Consider the following 19,332-nt stretch of genomic DNA (forward strand, 5'->3'; position numbering starts at 1 on the left):
TCTTTCTGATTAAAGGGGCATGCGTACAAGTGTATACATGAATAAAAAACCTTATGTTAGAGAATTTGAGATATCTGACATCATTGGGAATACTGCTTTTGATGAAAACAGGGTCTAACCTTGCATTTTTTTTTTCCTCCTAAAATGTTTGACTTCTTCAACTGGTAATTATGTAAACAGATTTATGACCAAAAAGTGCTCTCACTTCCTCTTCTGACATGTTAATTGTTTCTAAAAAACATTAAGTGAGGTCCTGTCAAATTTTTTACATAATATTGAATTTATCCTACACTAATTACATTTTTAAGATAAAAAAAATTGTACCATGCTCAAGGCCCCAGTACATTTGAAATGTACAGTCACAAAAGACATAAACATAATATTATACTGTTCAGAGAAGGAATGCATGAGGTGGTGCAAATGATGAAGGAGTCTGGGGGAATAATAGCTTTTCTGAAATTTAGATTATTTGGAATATCAAGATGCTAAGATATCCTCAAGACATTATTTTCAGACCATCTGTTTTCTTATTTCTCAGCCTCTAGTGCATGATAGATTTCTTCATTGTGAGGTTAACCGAGGCCAATCCTCTTCCGCCTCCATCATTTTTTCCCTCCTATGAGTTTGAGTTCCAAGTTCAAAGGGATAAGTTAGGAGTGATATATTCAAGTTAATTACCCTCACATGTGTTTAACTTGGATTACATCCCCTCTAAAATCTCCCTCCTGTCTAATATGGGTAGATAAGAAAATCATTAAAAAATTGGAACTCAACAACTGTTGAAAGAGAATGAAAATTTCTCTCCTTTGCTCTAACATTTCTAAGTGAATTAAATCTGATGAAGATGTCAATCCTTGTAATAGCCTCTTAGATAGCTATCTGCCCAAGCTATCCATCACAACACCAAGCACAATTCAATGGCTGAATGCATCTCAGGAAGGCATTAAGTTAGGCAATTTTAGGATTTACTTTAGGTACATAGGTTATAATTTGGGGCAAAATTTCAGCAATAAATATATAGCAAATTTTCTTATAAATATTGGCCAAATATATATGACTTATTTTGCTTTAAAATTATAGCATTCTTTATAATGATTATCTTACATGTCTGAACATATATATGTATCTACTAATATTATTAGTAGTAGATACATATATTAGTAGGAGATAAATAAATTAGGATAGGGAGACCCGGTGTGCTGCGGTTCATGGGGTCGCAAAGAGTCGGACATGACTGAGCGACTGAACTGAACTAATATTACTGTCAAATATATCTAAATATCTTATTACACTAATTTTAATTAATACTTGATATTTGCTACATGTTTGGGATATGCTAGCTGGGCACAATGTTTTCATTTTTCTTTCAAAAATGTATAGATGAGATGGGTACATAATATTTGGGTTTATATTTCTTTAATAAATCCCAACTTCATTACTGTCCTCCCTGGTGGCTCAGATGGTAAAGAATTTACCTACAATGCAGGAGACCTGGGTTCGATCCCTGGGTCGGGAAAATCCCCTGGAGAAGGGAATGGCAACCCACTCCAGTGTTCTTGCCTAGAGAATCCCCATGGAGAGAGGAGCCTGGAGGGATACAGTCCATGGGGCTACAAAGAATTGGACATGACTGAGAAACTAACACACACACAACTTTATTATCATAGGTTGATGCTCAGCATCAGTTAGCTATACAAAGTATTCCAAGTATTTTTTAAACATATTATCAAAGGTAAAAAAAAAATGCTAGAGACAATTGAAAATATGAAATGGAGTTAGGTCACAATACTCAATAGTAATAATAACTGAACTCTTGAAAAAATGTAAGTTGAAGAAGACATGTATAAACAAATATTCATTTCTTATCAGTTCAGTTCAGTCGCTCAGTCGTGTCCGACTCTTTGCGACCCCATGTACTACAGCACACCAGGCCTCCCTGTCCATCACTAGGATATCACCATCATCATCCCTGTCCATCACCATCATCACTGTTTCTTATAAACTTCTTTAAATGACTCTGTATTCTTTTCTTTACTGGGCTTTTCCCCTAAGCTACTGTTAAATTGTGAAAGTACATTTTCATAAAATCTTTTTTTTATTACATAAATGTTGTTGATTTGATGAGTGAGAGAAAAGTTTTCGTATTTCTCTTTTATGTTTTCTTTATTGTGTGAGAAGAAAGTGTTCTGATCATCTTTTTAAATAATGAAACCAATAATAACTTCCCAAGAGAATAAGAAAGCAAAGAGAAGGCTTTGTTTGACTTATCTGCGATAAGGCACTTCTGCGCTTCAGTTTTCATGAGTTGAAAAAAGAGATGTACACAACACTTCCAAGCCCTTCTATTATGACAGTTTATGCTTCCTATACAGCTTATTTAACTCAAATGCCTGGGAAATAGACATAATTACCACCTTATGGAATGCCACTTAACTTTAAACGTTCCCTATAGAATAGAAACCTACTTCATCAAAATTTATCTCAGTTTCTCAGGAATTATTTCTCCTGTAGGCTTCTGAATTTTTCTGTGCAATTTAAAAATTTAACTCAAGATTGCTTAGGCACAACTAGGATATAAAAAGACAGAAAATATTCCCACACTCAGGGAGTTTGTTCACAAGAGTTCCTGTGAAAGAGCTGTGTCCTATGCCCATGTACACTTTAATCATTCACTCTTTCAGCTGTTATCAATTTAAAACCAATGAAACTCCCACACTGAGTCCATTTGAGCAGTCAATTTTAATATCTCAAGGCATCTGTAGTTATTCTGAATTGGCTGCAAAAGCAGAACTAACAAGTTAAGCTCTAACCATAAGTCGACATCAGGCTGGTAAACCATACATCAAACACAGACAGTTAGTCAATACTCCAGCACGAAAAACCAACTAGCATTTTTAAGAAGAGCAATATATTCATAATATGTTTGGCAGTCTGGTTTGCATTGCTTCCTTGATGTCTGTGCATTTAACTTTTTAGTCAACAGGGTGCTTCCTGCACTGCCAAGGCAACACATTTGAGGGAAAAGTGGTCTAGTCTTCCCATGGATGGGGAATAATTTTAACATGAGAATAAAAGGGATGGAGGAATGTGCCCTTTGTGAATAAGAATACAGAAAGTGTCTTAATAGTTGCTTTTTATAAGAAAACTCTTTCAACCATATGTTCTGGATCTTTGAGCACGGTCTCGATTTCAAATATTATGTCACTGTCAGGCCATGTGTCTCAATTTTGTGTTTGGAAAATATGGTTGCTTGAAATACCTCTTTCTCTCCCAGGAATGACTCCATGACAGGACTGTTGCCTCCCATAGAGAAAAGACAATGAAGAAGGAGGAGTATTCAAACAAGATCAAGGCAGTCATCACTTCAATCAAATTATTTCCAAATTTTGGGGGCTCTGGGGGCCCTGGGCAAGGGGGAGTGAAGGGTATTTATGACATATAGCTGCCTATTCCCAGAACTCTTTTATGTACTTTTATTTTATCTTCAAAAAGAAAGGACATATTAAAGAGAAATATCTTAGGAGGAACAATGCTACATAAAGTTTATGTTTTCAGATCTGTTGCCCCAGAAAATGCTTTGATAAAACACACTTAGAGCAACATAGTCAATTTCAAAGGAAAGTTGGGAGATAATACCTCCTCATATTACAGTGTGACTAATACTGACAGACCACCAATTATGATTATTCAAATTCTGATATGGCCTCTTGCTTCTTTCCCAGAGAAAAATCGAATATGCTGGAATAGTATTTTTGTGACACAGAGTTATTTTTCTGATGATTAAATTTTACAGAGGCTGGTCAAATTTCAATGTCACTAATCAGATAGGGTAACGAGTCAAAAGAGATATTTTTATATTGGACAAGAGAGAGATTTTTATATTTGTCCCCTCCCTCCCCCCCAGTAAAATGATACATTCCTTTTTTTCCTTTATGTTGGGAATTTGTGGAACATTTCTGATTTATAATAGACATGAATTTAAGAGGAAAGATTTGTAGGCCACACTGTCAGTGATGCTGAAGGGAATAAAAAGAGCACTATATTAATTTTTGTTGTTGTTTACTCACTAAGTTGTGTCCTACTCTTTGTGACCCCATGGACTGTGGCCCACCAGACTCCTTTGTCCATGGGATTTCCCATGAAAGAATACTGGAGTGGACTATCATTTCATACTCCAAGGGATCTTCCCAACTCAGGGATTGAACCCATGTCTCCTGCGATGGCAGGCAGATTCTGTACCACTGAGCTACCAGGGAAGCCCATTTTCATGTTAAGATATGCCAAAATGAATTATTGATGGTAACATTTCCCATGCTTGTAGCCATCCACACATCTGCTGAATATGGACCCTCATGAGGAGAAACTGGTTGGGAGAGCTCTGAAACACCACCTCTAGAGACACAGTCAACGTACATACATAAAATGGACTCTCGAATCCCAGTCATACCATGAATACCTACTTTCCCAAGCACTATGAAAAACTGAATTCATCTCACTACATATGAAGCATTTATTCACACATTTGTTCAAATTGTCCATCTCCTGGTCAGGAAGAAACTCTGGTTTCCTCTCCCTCAATTATCCATCCCACTACAAAATGAAATCAATGCATTTTCAGCAATAGAATTACAAAAACTACAAAGGAGGAGTTAAAGTACCAGCACTGGTTTTGGACGCAGTCTGTATAGTCTACCGAGGTCCTGAAAAGCTAACAAGAATTCAGCTGAAGAATCTTCCACTGCCTGTGAGCTGGGTTTAGGAGTCAGGAGGGAACTGTGTGGTATGAGAACACCTGCTGGAGAACCGCAGGGTATCAATAATAAATGCTAACCTTTAAAAGAGAGACTCCTGTGAACGCTGACGAGAGCCCTGCATCTTTTTCTTCTCTTCAGGTGGTTTCATGGAGGAAAGATTTAGGATGTGATTAGAGGATTGAGCGGTCATAGACCACCTCTCCAGAGGGCAGCACAGCGGCCTTTTGACCCAGGAAGGAAATAATCACATTGGCCTGACTTTTGGTCATCTGCAACTAGTTGAGGATATGCTTCAGAGAGCAAATAAACTTGGGCTGGTGCAATGTCAGGGATGGGAGGAGAGGCTTCTTATCCTGTACATGATCTGCACACACATGCATACATGTCCAAACACATATGCACAAACATAAACAATCTGAGTTAGAGCACAGAGTATGCTTAAAACACAGTTTATTACAAAACAAAACTTGTCTCTACCTGGTACTGTTTCCTTACTGGTGCTCAGCCTGATTTCTTCTTACTTTACGAAAACTTGTCAGTCCTCAAACTGGAAAGCTTAAAAACAATATTTCGAACTGGCACCAAGATTAGACTAACTCTGTAAGCTATGCCAAAACACTGGGCAATCTTTTAATGATAAACAGTCCATGGAATGGCTAAAACCAACATCTTTTGCCAGGACAAGAATTAATATGGGCTTTAGAGGCCATTGGCTAACAACAAAATGCCAATATGCTATTTTCAAATCAATTGGGTCTTATTCATTTTATATTCTCTGTATTTAGCATGTCTGTTACTAGGAATACAGTCAGCTTTAGAGCTAAAGGCTGATATTATCCAGAACTTTCTTTTACCTAAAAAAAGACTGAGATCTTGAGAATGCGACTCAAATGTTAGTAATATAATTTAAAGGAAGAAAAAAGAATAGTAGGAAAATATTATTACCTACAATCATACAAAATATAGTAGTTTATAGCAGGAAATTATAGATAATATCATTTTGTAGATACTAAAAATCAAGTATATGTAAGTCACCATCTCAAATAATATATTCTAATGAATCCTGTGTGAAAAGTTCTCCCTCCATAAGAAAATAAGTTCTTGGTTTCCACAGGGAAACCAATTCATTACTCTGGCTCATTCTTTTCCCCCTTACCTAATTCGCTCCCATTTCTGGACCTCATTTCTCTCTTGTTGCTCTGAAGTTATTTTGCTTTTAATATATCATAATATCAGGATCATTTCCTCTCTGGATAACAGGCTTTTAAAAGACATGGGCTTAACCTGTTAGCCAGGTGCACTTTCTCCTCAACATTTGCCATCTTTCATGGTGACCTGTATTTTATTATTGAACAAAAGCTAGCTATGTGGTACTCTATTATGAACACATTTGCTCCCAAGAGCCTTTAAATAACAGAAACTGCCTGGGAACTATAAATGCAGAGGAACCAGGAAGCTTATAGGCCAAGATAAAGCAGCTTAAGGTTGGCTATTAATTTTGGCTAATATTAAATCATGACACAGCTCAAACGTAAGGATCACAGTTCAATTATGAACCATAAAGAAGTTTAAAGAAAAGAAGATTTACAAGATATTTTTAAGCACATTAATGCATATTGTGGAAGTTGTGAGAGTATTTCAGGCCCAAGCAATGATAGACCCATGCCCCAGTATATAAATTCAAATATAATTATTCTCAGACTAACACTGATAAAGTGGCAAGTTGGAGCATATCTCTACTCAAAGGTATATTGCAGTGTTGCTCATATATATTTTGCTTAAATTAACAACGTGACAGGTAGGTTACTTTGTCATACATTAGCTCTAACAAATTACTTTAAAAATACTGTCCTCTTAACTCAATGATTTTGCTATTCATAAACATGACTGCTGAAACTTTAGTGTTAATAACTTGTATCAGCAACTTGGATGGCAAAGCTTTCTTTACTTCTCAGTATAACATATATTTTACAAAAGTACTGTGATGTCAAAGATATTATTTTCTCATACGCCAGAAACTTAAACAATTGTCTGTTTGGGTAATTATTAAATATTTTAGCAATTGGATGACACCATGTAAGTGGGTGTAGATAGGAAAGAAAATGAGCTCATGCCCATCTTTGTATAAGGAGTACCATAATAAAAATTACCCAAAATGGTAAATATGAGCCAATTGCAAATGATTTTTATACTTGCCTTGAAGTAAATGAATTACTGCTGCCTTTCCTCAATACTTATCTGGATTGATTTCTCAAACCTTAAAAGAATACTTGAGAGAGTGTTTTCCTAGGGTCATCTTGGTCATGATTTCCTCTCTAAACATAAGTAAGAAAATAAAGAAGAGGGGAAAAAAAGGAAAGAAAGATGAAAATAAGGAAGGAAAGAAAGAAGGAAGGAAGGAAGGAAACAAGGGAGCTGCTGAATGTTTAAGATAAGTTGGGCACTGTGTGAGATTCTTTCATTTAAATTTAAAATAAGTAAATTCAAATATAATTTCATTTGAATTTTATGATGTAAAATTTATAAGCCAAAAAGTTGATAATGAAATATTAAATTTACAACTGATAAATGACAGAATCTACCTTTAACTTAGCTTCATTCTAAAGCTGTTATGCTTTCAAATAAACTCAATTTTCTTAATTATAAAATAGAGTTGAAAATTTTCTCTCACCATAAAAAATTATATACAGGTTTATTCAGTTTAGCAAAAGTATATAAGGAATACTCTATCCTATGGAAATATTTGATATTTCAAGCAGGTTTGATAGTTCCAATAGATCACCCTAGAGCAAAAACATACCACTGACAAGCTAGCTTTACCCATGTATGCAGAATTACAGCTCATTTTTGTGGAGCCTCATTTTGTAATAAGAATGGAGAACAATGGCCAACCAGACATGTGAGTCAAGTCACTAATGTGATGGAAAGAGAATCAGACAAATATATGAGTAAAAGGAACATAGATGACATTGATGATTCAAAGAAGAGAAAATCTTAAAATTAAAAGTCCAAAACAACAACAAATTTTAATTTTTACAAGTTGATAAGTTAGAAAAAAAATATAACCTATTTTCTATTTTCTCTTTTATTTAATTAATTAATGTTTATTGAGTGCTAAATATCAGCCTCACTATTAGGAATGGGAGCAGTGTGGTCAAACAAAACTTGTCTTCATATAATGCGAGAGAGTGAGGTATGTAAAAAAGAATGGAGAATAAGAAGGATGTCTAGAAAACTGAAAATATAATTGTTGAAGCAAAAATAATGATGAAACTGAGAATTCTCTCAGAACATGAGAAAAACCAATTCTGATGATCTAATACTCACATCCTAAAGATCACAAAGGGGGCAACAGAAAATTGATGGGAGAAAATTATTAACATAATAAGAAAGAGAAAAAATTCCAGAGCCAAAGATTCACAATTCTTCAAGTTGAGTGCCAAGCAGAATAAATTTAAAAAATTTTGCCAACTGTATACATTATCTTGACTATAGACTCTCAAAGATCCCCCCCAAAAAACCACCCCCAAACAGACAAAAGAAATCAATGATTCTGAAAGAAAAAAGAAAAGTAACAAGAGTAAAAATGGAAGCTGCAACTCTATATTCTAGAGGCAATGGGATTTTATTCACAACAAAACTATTGATTAAGTATATGGGCATACTGAAGATATTTTTAGACAGTCAAGGTCTCATGTTTTCTAAATGAGTTACTGAAGGCTGTTACATAATAAGAGAAGAAATTAGAGCAAGAAAGAAAAGGCATGGGATTCAGAAGACAGTGAATACAGCTCAGAAGATCTATGAAAGGAAATCATAGAGTAATAAAGGTGAAGCATAGAAAGCAACCGACACAGATGGGAGGATTTTAGAAGAGATATGCAGCTGATACCACTCTAATGGAAAAAGTGAAAAGGAACGAGGGAGTCTCTTGATGAGGGGGAAAGATGAGAGTGAAAAGCTGGCTTAAAATTCAATGTAAAACAAACAAAAAAAGAAACCTAAGATCATCGCCATAACTTCATGGCAAATATAATGGGAAAAAGTGAAAGCAGTGAAAGATTTTATTTTCTTGAGCTCCAAAATCACTGCAGATGGTGACTGCAGCCATGAAATTAAAAGATACTTGCTTCTTGGAAGGAAATCTATGACAAACCTAGACAGCATATTAAAAAGCAGAGGCATCACTTTGCTGACAAAGGTCCATGTAATCAAAGTTCTGGTTTTTCCAGTAGTCATGTATGGATGGATGTGAGAGTTGGACCAAAAAGAAGACTGAGCAACTGATGATTTGGAATTGTGATGCTGGAGAAGCCTCTTGAGGGTCCCTTGGACTGCAAGAAGATCAAACCAGTCAATCCTAAAGGAAATCAACCCTGAATATTCGCTGGACTAATGCTGCAGCTGATGTTCCAACATTTTGGCCACTTAATACAAAGAGCCAACTCCTTGGAAAAGATCCGAATGCTGGGAAAGATAGAAGGCAAAAGAAGAAGGCAGGAGAGGATGAGATGGTTAGATAAGGTCACCTGTCTCCTGCATTCTTCCCCGACTCAATGGACATAAATTTGAGCAAGCTCCAGGAGATAGTGAAGGACAGGGGAGCCTGGCATGCTGCAGTTCACGGGGTCGCAAACAGCTGGACACTACTCAGCAACTAAATAACAACAAAAGCGAAACCTGGAAAGCAACCAATACAAATGGAGTAGGATGATGGAAGGGTTTTAGGAGATATTCTGGGGGAAACACCAGGGAGTCACAGACTAAGGTACATAGAATGCTTAGTAGAGAGGACTAAATCCTTTGAGGATGTAAAACTCAGAAAGCAATGAAAAATAAAACTCTGGGAGACAAACATCTGTACAAGAAATTCACAATCCCAAAATGTATCAAGCTAAACAACAGCACGATTATAAGCAAATGATGAAGCATAAGCTTTAAAAATAATAACATTATAATTTGTGCAGCCAGTAAGGCATGGTATCAGACCTATGGATGAATTAATCCAATCTGGCACACTACTTGGCGAAAAATTTCATAATATTTACATGATTACAGGACTGATCACTTTTTTCACATTTAGATTTGAAATATAGGGGATGAAGGTAGAATTCTTGATCGTAGCTGTGAAACAGCATAAACTTACTAATACAACCTTCAAATGTAAAAGAAAAGAGATACAGGGACATTTCTGTTTAATAAAAGTCAGCGGGTCATGATAATATAAGAACAGAGAGGGAAGTCTAATACTTGGTGCCACAAAAAGCAATCTTATATAATCATAATAATATGAATGTTGTTTTTTCGTTTTTAACTTCTAGAGTCAACCTATAGATAAGTCATGATTACAGAAATCAGTGAAATGATATAACTTTTCATGATGTAGAAGTAAAGACTTAACAGCAAAAGTAGAGATGAAAGGGGGAAAGGACACCTTGCTTGTCATCTTGTCAGTGGAGGCATTAAGTCTCAATTGTCTATGGTCAACAGAACAATAAACAGAGGTTTAGGCATGTTGGATATTTCAGATGAAGCCAATAGTAACAGCAAGGCCAATTGTATTTGAGTATTTGGGAGAGAAAAAGACAGGTAGATGAAGTCTAGTTTAATTGTCAGATTCACTCTAAAATAAACCTGAGGTAATGTCTGAAATTTATAAAGAAAGATATTGAAACATTAAAGATAAGAAAGATATTAACAAAAATCTATACCTCAAATAACAATAACTAAGATACAGAGGCAGCCTTGAGAACTACAAATAGAAACCACCCCAAATGGTCCCTATAAGGAAGAAAACTAGCAGGGGGCAGGAAAACACTGCTTTTCATCATAAATCCTGGAGGTGTACTATTTAATCCGTATACTGGCTGTTTCCCTTATAACACACATTAAAAAACAGTAGTATTACCGCATTGCTCTCAATTTCTACTAATGTCATCCAGTATGTTTTTTTCTATACAAAGATGAAAGAAACCACTTTCAAAATACACAATATTCTCTATCATTTTGACGTAAGGAAATGTTAGTTGCTCCTAAAAATCCAACCAATTATTATCTTTTCTAAAAATTGCATTGCCTGCGTTTTATGTTCTTGGATGTCAATGCTGCTGTTTGAAAGATTACATAAGGTAGCTTGGCTGATGCTAATGAGCAATTACTTCAGTTCCAAACGCAAAGAGAGGACATGTACAAACATACCTACCACCCTAAAGTGTACCCTCTCCCCTATAATTTACATATTACATTGATTGGAGTTTTGTTTTCCGTGAGCAGCTCAATGTAATAAACTCATACATTTAAAAAGCTCTTGCCATTCCCTTGGCAAACGTGAAAGCACTTGGAGAAACTGAAGGCTTTTCAGAAGCTCCTACTGCAATGGCACAATGATTGTGACACCCACCTGAGCTATTACTGTTTCTTCCCATTGGGTGATGGTTCAGAATTTTCTGCTGGCCTCTTTTTGGCATCATAAGGTACCCTTTTCATTAGTCATATTAAAGAAATTAGAAAATGCAGCCCCATTAAGAGGCTACTTCTCTATCTAAAATCTAGCCAATGAAATTGCATATTGGCTAGGTCTCGATGAGTCCAGAAATCAGGTTTTAAAGAAAGGGTTTGTGCCTGAGTTTATACTGTGCGATATTGTGACAGCTTTTTCACCTAAAGTGCTTTGTGAATATTGTTCTGCTGGGCATTGAAAGTCAATAAAACACAGCCTTTCCTGCCCCACAGTGGGGGCTCAATAAACGCTGGTTGAATTCAAAGCTCAGGCCTCTCAATCTGTTGGGAATGTTACATAAAAGCGTAAACACTTTGAAAAGTGGCTGTGGCCTTGCCAAACCCCTCCTAGGTATCAGGAAGCACACTTGTAAGACCCAAACTACCATGTACAACTTTCCTGAACCTCAGTAATGGAGGTCTTTACTCCACATGTGCAAAAGAATATATTAAATATATATTCAAATACATATTTGAATATATATTTAATATAATTTGGGCAAACACACTCCAGGACAAATTTAAAGGCATTATCCCTTTTTTCTAAATAATTCTTCTTTAGAAAGAGTTAAGTCATTTTACTTGGAGAAATTAACCATTTAACTGTTAATCATTGATTTATTTTGTGTGATTTTTTTCACAGCCAATCAAAAACATTGATTTCATTTTTTTGCCCCTAAGTCTTTGCCTTAAATATGCTAAGAAAATGGACTTAACATACTAAATTTGACTGGGTCGATATTTTTAAAAATTGGTTTAATGCTTTCTATTCAGTTTAAAAAAAGTCACAAAAGCCTTACAAAAAATTCACAGTTAAAATTGAAACAAGCCCAAGAAGTGAGTGTATTTGCATAACTTGATCTGTATTTGGAAGAAAATTCCACTGAAGACAACAATGGAAGCTTATCAAATTGGAATTTCACATAGATTTTCCATAGCCTTACTAATGAATTCTGACTCATTGGTCAGCTATGGTGAAAATGCAATGGAGCTTTAAGATAGGAAATGTACCATTGGAGTGTGTGCAGTGGTTCCATTACATCAGTATGAAAACTGCATTAGGCATCCAGTTTCTCTGCTGTTTTCTGAGACCAATTCTAGAGCACTATGGTTATTAATTCTTTAGCATTTTGATTGGGGCCAGACCATGCCACTGAATTAAAACCTCATATTTTGCTGCAGTCACGAAAAATTTGGAGTTTGTCAGATTGTAATTGTTTGGGCTGTTTATCTGGTTTTATATTTTGTCATGATGGCAGGTAACATGCTACTGATTTTTTTCTAAGAAAATGATAATCTATGGGATAAATTCTAAGGTAGAACTGGAGGTACTGCAATATTATGATGTGAAGTTGAGTCTGTAGAAGACCAAATGCTGTCCACTGAAAAGGACATTACAGAGAGTAAAAGTCTGAGCTTAAAACTGATTTAAAGCAGGTGCTAGTTCTACTTCGAAATGCTTATGTTAAAGAATTTTCCACTCTGTTAGTGATAGGGATGTCCGTGCTTCACACGGAAAATTTAACCTTTCACAATTGGTTCAAAATGCTAGATGATTTTTGTGATATGTTCACCTATTTTAAAAAGAGACTGAAGTTAATAGGTCAGATGGCTATTGCAAACTATTGAAATGGTTCTCATCCTAAGTAGTGCTGAAAATACTATCTGCTTTGCCCTGTTTCTGAGAAACACTTGTATCATAAATCACTTTTTGACTTCCATAAGGATGTCTTTCCACTTCATTCTCAAAGTTTATTTTAGTACTTTATTTTAGCCTATTTTCAAATCCTTTCTTGTATTTAATTTTCCAAATGTGTCCATCGGTTAGAAAATCTGAAAACCAGGGAAAATAATGAACTTGATGTATATATTTTTTTCCTTAGGAAAATAATACATTTGCCTCTGTGATCTATAATGTGATTTCCAGTCATAGAAATCTACATCACTGGTATTATCTGTCCATCCATCCTTTCATCTATCTGGTAACAACAACAGTAATGAATGATAATAATATTAGTGATAGCAGAGGACATTTTTTGAATACTTATGTTCCAGAAACTCTGTTAAAAACTTTAAATGGATTATCTCATTTGTTTAAGAGTCTTCTCAGTGGTGGGTGTAAGTATCCCCAGTTAACAGAAGAGGCTCTGAGATAACAACATCTCTGAGGCTCAGAGATAACAACCTGTTCAACATCAATATTAGTGAGTGGTAGACTCAAAGTCTGAATCCCAATTACAGTCTCATGCCAGAGTGTTCTGAATGGTGGAGGATATTTTATATACTTTACACATATTTGCAAAATATCTGCTTATTTCAATTTAGATTGAGTTCTAGGTCCTCCAGTTCTCAAACCTGTAAGTTTTCACGACACTAGTTTGTCTTAGACTTTCTTCCTAGCCCTACTTCAGACTATGACTAGGTGATCAGATAACTTATACAATTCAAGACTCAACTGAGAATGAAAAGGGATGCTGTTAGTAAATATTTGGGGCAATAGGTACATCGAGGATTATCCAAGCATGTGGGGTCATTCTAATGGGTCACTAGGATATTTCTTCTTGGCTCCCAGATCCCCTGAGGGCAAAACCTGCTATTTTTTCAATGATCTTATGATACAATCTTTATTTTCTCAGGATTAGTTTTCTGGATAGCTATTTTTTCTTCTGTCATAGAGCAGAACATTTAATAAGCAACCTAAGAAGAATAAAATCTCCTAAAACTCCTTTAGAGCCAACTAACTACTGACAGAGAGGCGCATTCGTTTATCGCTATTACAGTAAAAGTATAAAATATTCTATACCTTTAATAAGTCCTTTTTCTTGCAGAGTTTTCAGGGAAGGTCTTCGGGTAATAAACTTCTTTAATCTGCTTTTAACTCGGTTTTTGTCACTTGTATCAGAAGCACTGTGATGCAGTCTGAACACTGGAGATTAAAAAAAAAAAAAATCAGAGGCTTTCAGTAAATTTTTCCTTTATGGTTATTACTTTATGCAAATATGAATAGAAAACTGCTAGTTATGGGATGACTACCTGAATTAATAGCTCAGGCCCCTTCTGTTTAGACAGGGCACAGGAGTAAAAATTTGCCCATGTGAAAATATTAGCTCTGTTGTTACATGAACATGCAATGAAAATGTGGTTAGGTCCATATTTCCACAATTTACTTTCACATTAACTTCCTCATATTTAACATGATAACTTATCTGGATAGCTCCACCCATGTGTGTGTGTGTGTGTGTGTTTAGTCAGTTGTGTCCAACTCTTTGCAACTCTGTGGACTGTAGCCCACCAGACTCCTCTGTCCGTGGGATTCTCCAGGCAAGAATACTGGAGTGGGTTGCCATTTCCTCCTCCAGGGGATCTTCCTGATCCAGGGGTTGAACCTGCATCTCTTATGTTTCCTGTGATGCAGGTAGATTCCTTAATGCTGAGCCATGAGGGGAAGCCCTCTACCTAACTGTATCTGTACACAAAATTATAGAAAAATTCATCTAACTTGGGGAGAAAAAAGCTCTTGTTAATTTCAATTAAAAGCCATGACCAACCTAGAGAGCATATTAAAAAGCAGAGACATTACTTTGCTGACAAAGATCCGTCTAGTCAAAGTTATGGTTTTTCCAATAGTCATGAATGGATGTGAGAGTTGGACTATAAAGAAAGCTGAGCATTGAAGAATTGATGCTTTTGAATTGTGGTGTTGGAGAAGACTCTTGAGAGTTCTTTGGACTGCAAGGAGATCAAACCAATCAATGTTAAAGGAAATCGGTCCTGAATATTGGAAGAACTGATGCTAAAGCTGAAACTCCAATACTTTGGCCACCTGATGCGAAGAGCTGAGTCATTGGAAAAGACCCTGATGCTGGTGAAAGATTGAAGGCAGGAGGAGAAGGGGACGACAGAGGATGAGATGGTCGGATGAACGGACACGAGTTTGAGTCAATTCCGGGAGTTGGTGATGGACAGGGAAGCCTGGTGTGCTGCCGTCCATGGGGTCGCAGAGTCGGACATGACTGAGTGATTGAATGAACTGAATTGAACAGTAGGAAATTTAGGCTCAAGGTCCTGCATGCCTAATAATTTTTTCAATCTTCTTTATCAAGTTAACCCAAAGTGATTTCTTTTCCAGAAAGCAGATATTTTTAAGATTTCAGATTCCCCTGGCCATCCAGTGGCTAAGACTCTGAGCTCCCAATGCTGGGGTCCAGGGTTTGATCCCTGGTCAGGAAACCCAATGCAATTAAGAGTTTGAATGCTTCAACTAAAAGATTTCGCATGCCACAATGAAGATCAAAGTTCCCTTGTGCCCCCACTAAGACCTGGCACAGCTAAGTTAATTCATTAATTTTTTAAAAAGAATGCAGATACATCTTTCTCTTCTTATTTGTGTGAAATTACGAGTAGGTGAAATTCTGTAACTCGTATTGACTCAAACTTTTGCCATGTCTTCATCAGTCCCCCATCGCAGTTTTTCTAGCCTCACTGTTATCATGAAAGTTAGGTGTGTATCTATTAAAATTCATTTACTAAGCAAATGTTTGCTGAATGCCTACTGATTTCACATCTTATGCTAAAGGATATGGATTCAATGATGAACATAACATTTAAGGTCAATAGCTTCATTAGCACGAAGTCTAAACACTTTCAAGTTATCTTATTATTAATGACATTATTAACAGGGGTTCCCTTGTGGCTCATCTGGTAAAGAATCTGCCTGCAGTGTGGGAGACCTGGGTTTGATCCCTGAGTTGGGAAGATCACCTGGAGAAGGGAAAGGCTACCCACTCCAGCATTCTGGCCTAGAAAGTTCCATGGACTGTATAGTCCATGGGGTGGCAAAGAGTCAGACACGTCTGAGCAACTTCCACTTTCACTATTAATAATGATTCTTATCATTAATCATCGTGCTGGAGAAGACTCTTGAGAGTCCCTTGGTCTGCAAGGAGGTCAAGCAAGTCAATCCTAAAGGACATCAACCCTGAATATTCATTGGGAAGGTTGTTGCTGAAGTTGAAACTCCAATACTTTGACCATCTGGTGGGAATAGTTAATTCATTGGAAAAGATTCTGATGCTGGGAAAGATCAAAGACAAAAGGAGAAGGGGGCAGCAGAGGATGAGATGGTTATATAGCATCATCAATTCAACGGGCATGGATTTGAGCAAACACCGGGAGGCAGTGGAGGATAGGGGAGCTGGGCAGGCTGCAGTTCATGGGGCCACAAAGAGTCAGACACGACTTAGCAACTGAACAACAGCAACAAAACAACAAAATCATTAGTAATTTGTAAAATGATAGGAATTTATTGTCTCTATGACATGAGATACTAATTTTAACAGGGCCCTTCATTGTCCTCATCTAATTACTGATTTCATGTGAGGATTTGGAGCACCTGAGTAGGAAAATGGAGGTCTTTTCCTCTCCAATCACATTTCAGATAAGCTGATCTTTCAATATTAGAGCTTCCCAGGTGGCTCAGTGGTAACGAATACACTTGCCAATGCAGGAGATGTAAGAGACACAGGTTTAATCTCTGGGTCAGGAAAATTCCCTGAAGTAGGAAATGGCAACCCACTTCAGTATTCTTGCCAGAGAATTCCATGGACAGAGGAGCCTGGCAAGCTATAGTCCATGGTGTCACAAATAGTCGGCATAACTGAGTGACTGAGCATGCAGGCACACACACAATCATTCAACTGGATTAATAATACTATATCTAGAATGCATTGAGACCTTACTATATGCTTGAAACTCTCCTAAGCATATGTGATTTAACCTAATTCTACTGCAGTGTAAGCAGGGATTTTATCTACTTTTATAAACACTGTTCACTAATGTGTCCCTAATACTGCAACATTGTTTAGCACATAATAAAGGTTTAATCAATATTTTCTGAATCAAATCTCAAAATGATCTTTTGAAGTATTGGAAAGAGGAGCCTGGTGTACTGCAGTCCATTGTGCCACAGAGTCAGACACGAATTTAGAGACTGAACGACAAACAAAACTAATTCTACTTATTTAAGATGATGAAGAAGCTAAATAGAGGTTAAGTAACTTGTCAAAGTCAAGTTTGGATATGGGACCAGTCTAATAAGATCTTTATCTGGTATTCTAATATATTGGAGTATTTTATTTTGGGGGGCTTCAAAATCACTGCAGATGGTGACTGCAGCCATGAAATTAAAAGACACTTGCTCCCTGGAAAAAAAGGTATGACCAACCTAGACAGCATATTAAAAAGCAGAGCCATTACTTTGCCAACAAAGGCCCATCTAGTCAAAACTATGGTTTTTCCAGTAGTCATGTATGGATGTGAGAGTTGGACTATAAAGAAAGCTGAGCACCAAAGAATTGATGCTTTTGAACTGTGGTGTTGGAGAAGACTCTTGAGAGTCCCTTGGACTGCAAGGAGATCCAACCAGTCCATCATAAAGTAAATCAGTCCTGAATATTCATTGGAAGGACTGATGTTGAAGCTGAAACTCCAATACTTTGGCCACCTCATGAGAAGAACTGACTCATTTGAAAAGACTCTGATGCTCAGAAGGATTGAAGGCGGGAGGAGAAGGGGCCGACAGAGGATGAGATGGTCGGATGACATCAGTGACTCAACGGACATGAGTTTGAGTCAATTCCGGGAGTTGGTGATGGACAGGGAAGCCTGGTGTGCTGCAGTCCATGGTGTTGCAAAGAGTCACACACGACTGAGTGACTGAACTGAACTAATAGGTGAAAAATGGAAGGGGAAGGAAAACATTAAGTATCAGGAGCTCACTTAGTCATTTAAATTAGAATGGTTTTAATCAATTAAAAAATTTTATGTTGCTATTGGGTGCAAAACAGTTTATGAAGTGATAGGTGTAGGGGAGTTACACTTAAGCCATTCTATCCCCTCCTGAGGAACTCAGAAGAAAAAGAGAGAGAGTTAGGAGGGGACTGCAGCTGGAAGAAAATAAATTGCTTGAATTAGAGGATTTGAAGTCAAATTTTCCTAGTGGGGTCTCCAAGGAACCCATGAAAGTGCCTAAGGGAGAGTGTTTGCTTTAAAGAGTCTGCCAGGCCTAGTGTGAGAAGCTTTCTTGTAACTGGTCAAATAAGGACATTTTTGCAACCTCCCCTTCCTCTAGCTTTGACCACAAGGTAGTTACAAACTTTTGTTAGCAAAATGGGGAGTTAGGGTGAAATGCAAGGCTAAGGAAGAGAGAGGAAGACATCTTGCCCTCCTCCTAGCTGAGTATAGAGTGGAGCTTTAATTTTAAATAAGTGAAAACTTGAAATTATCCCATGGGATTATACACTATTAAATATTGAGTTAAGACAGTACTGGCCACTTAGAGATCATAATATCTTACATTACTTCAAAAGAAGGTTCTCAGCTTTGGCACTATTGGTATTTTAGGTCAGACAATCCCTTTTTTAGGGGGTTGTCTGTGCAGAGTAAGGCTGTTGAGAAGCCTTCTTGGCCTCCACCCACAATATGCTAATATCATCCTCTCCTAAACTGCGACAATCAGAAATGTCTCTAGGCATCTTCAAAAGTCTCCTGGGGGGAGAGGGAGGAGACATATTCCCTGTTGAGAATTATCCCCAACTGAAGGGAAAATTTTCATTGGTGGTGGAAGGTCTACTCATGGACTGACAAAATGTAAAGGAACTGTGAAAAGGGAAAAAAAAGTATTATTTTAATAATAAATCTCTCTATAAGTAGCATACATTATCTATATCGACTTCACTGGTGGCTCAGACAGTAAAGAATCTACCTACCAATTCAGGAGACCTGAGTCGGGAAGATCCCCTGGAGAAGCGAATGGCAACCCTCTCTAATATTCTTGCCTGAAGAACGCTATAGAGAGAGGAGCCCGGCAGACCACAGTCCATGGGGTCACAAAGAGTTGGACATAACTCTCTGTGACACACACAAGAGCGAATAACAGTTTATTACATGGACACATATACTCGACAGGTATATCTGAGGTATCATCTATTATCACTTTGTGTGTGTATATGTATCTTAACTTAAAATGGTTTGAGGAGCAGTGCTTTAGAGCTGCACTGTCCAATTCCGTAGTCACTAGTCA

General features: G+C 36.9%; 1 protein-coding gene and 1 long non-coding RNA gene across 3 annotated transcripts in view; one reads left to right on the forward strand and one right to left on the reverse strand.

Moving 5' to 3' along the window:
• LOC122688420 overlaps nt 1–3,458 on the forward strand; it is an 85,774-nt gene extending 82,316 nt beyond the window's left edge. Inside the window, exon 3 of the long non-coding RNA XR_006339441.1 lies at nt 3,275–3,458. This is a non-coding gene — a long non-coding RNA (uncharacterized LOC122688420). The remainder of the gene's footprint in view (nt 1–3,274) is intronic.
• The window catches only part of ARHGAP15 (Rho GTPase activating protein 15), a 677,227-nt gene that overhangs the window by 258,625 nt on the left and 399,270 nt on the right, over nt 1–19,332 (reverse strand). For both annotated transcript variants that reach the window (XM_043894414.1, XM_043894415.1), the window contains exon 9: nt 14,056–14,178. In XM_043894414.1, coding sequence (XP_043750349.1) covers nt 14,056–14,178 — 123 coding nt within the window. The remainder of the gene's footprint in view (nt 1–14,055; nt 14,179–19,332) is intronic.

This window comes from Cervus elaphus, chromosome 33 (genome assembly GCF_910594005.1).
Source record: "Cervus elaphus chromosome 33, mCerEla1.1, whole genome shotgun sequence".
Classification (NCBI taxonomy): domain Eukaryota; kingdom Metazoa; phylum Chordata; class Mammalia; order Artiodactyla; family Cervidae; genus Cervus; species Cervus elaphus.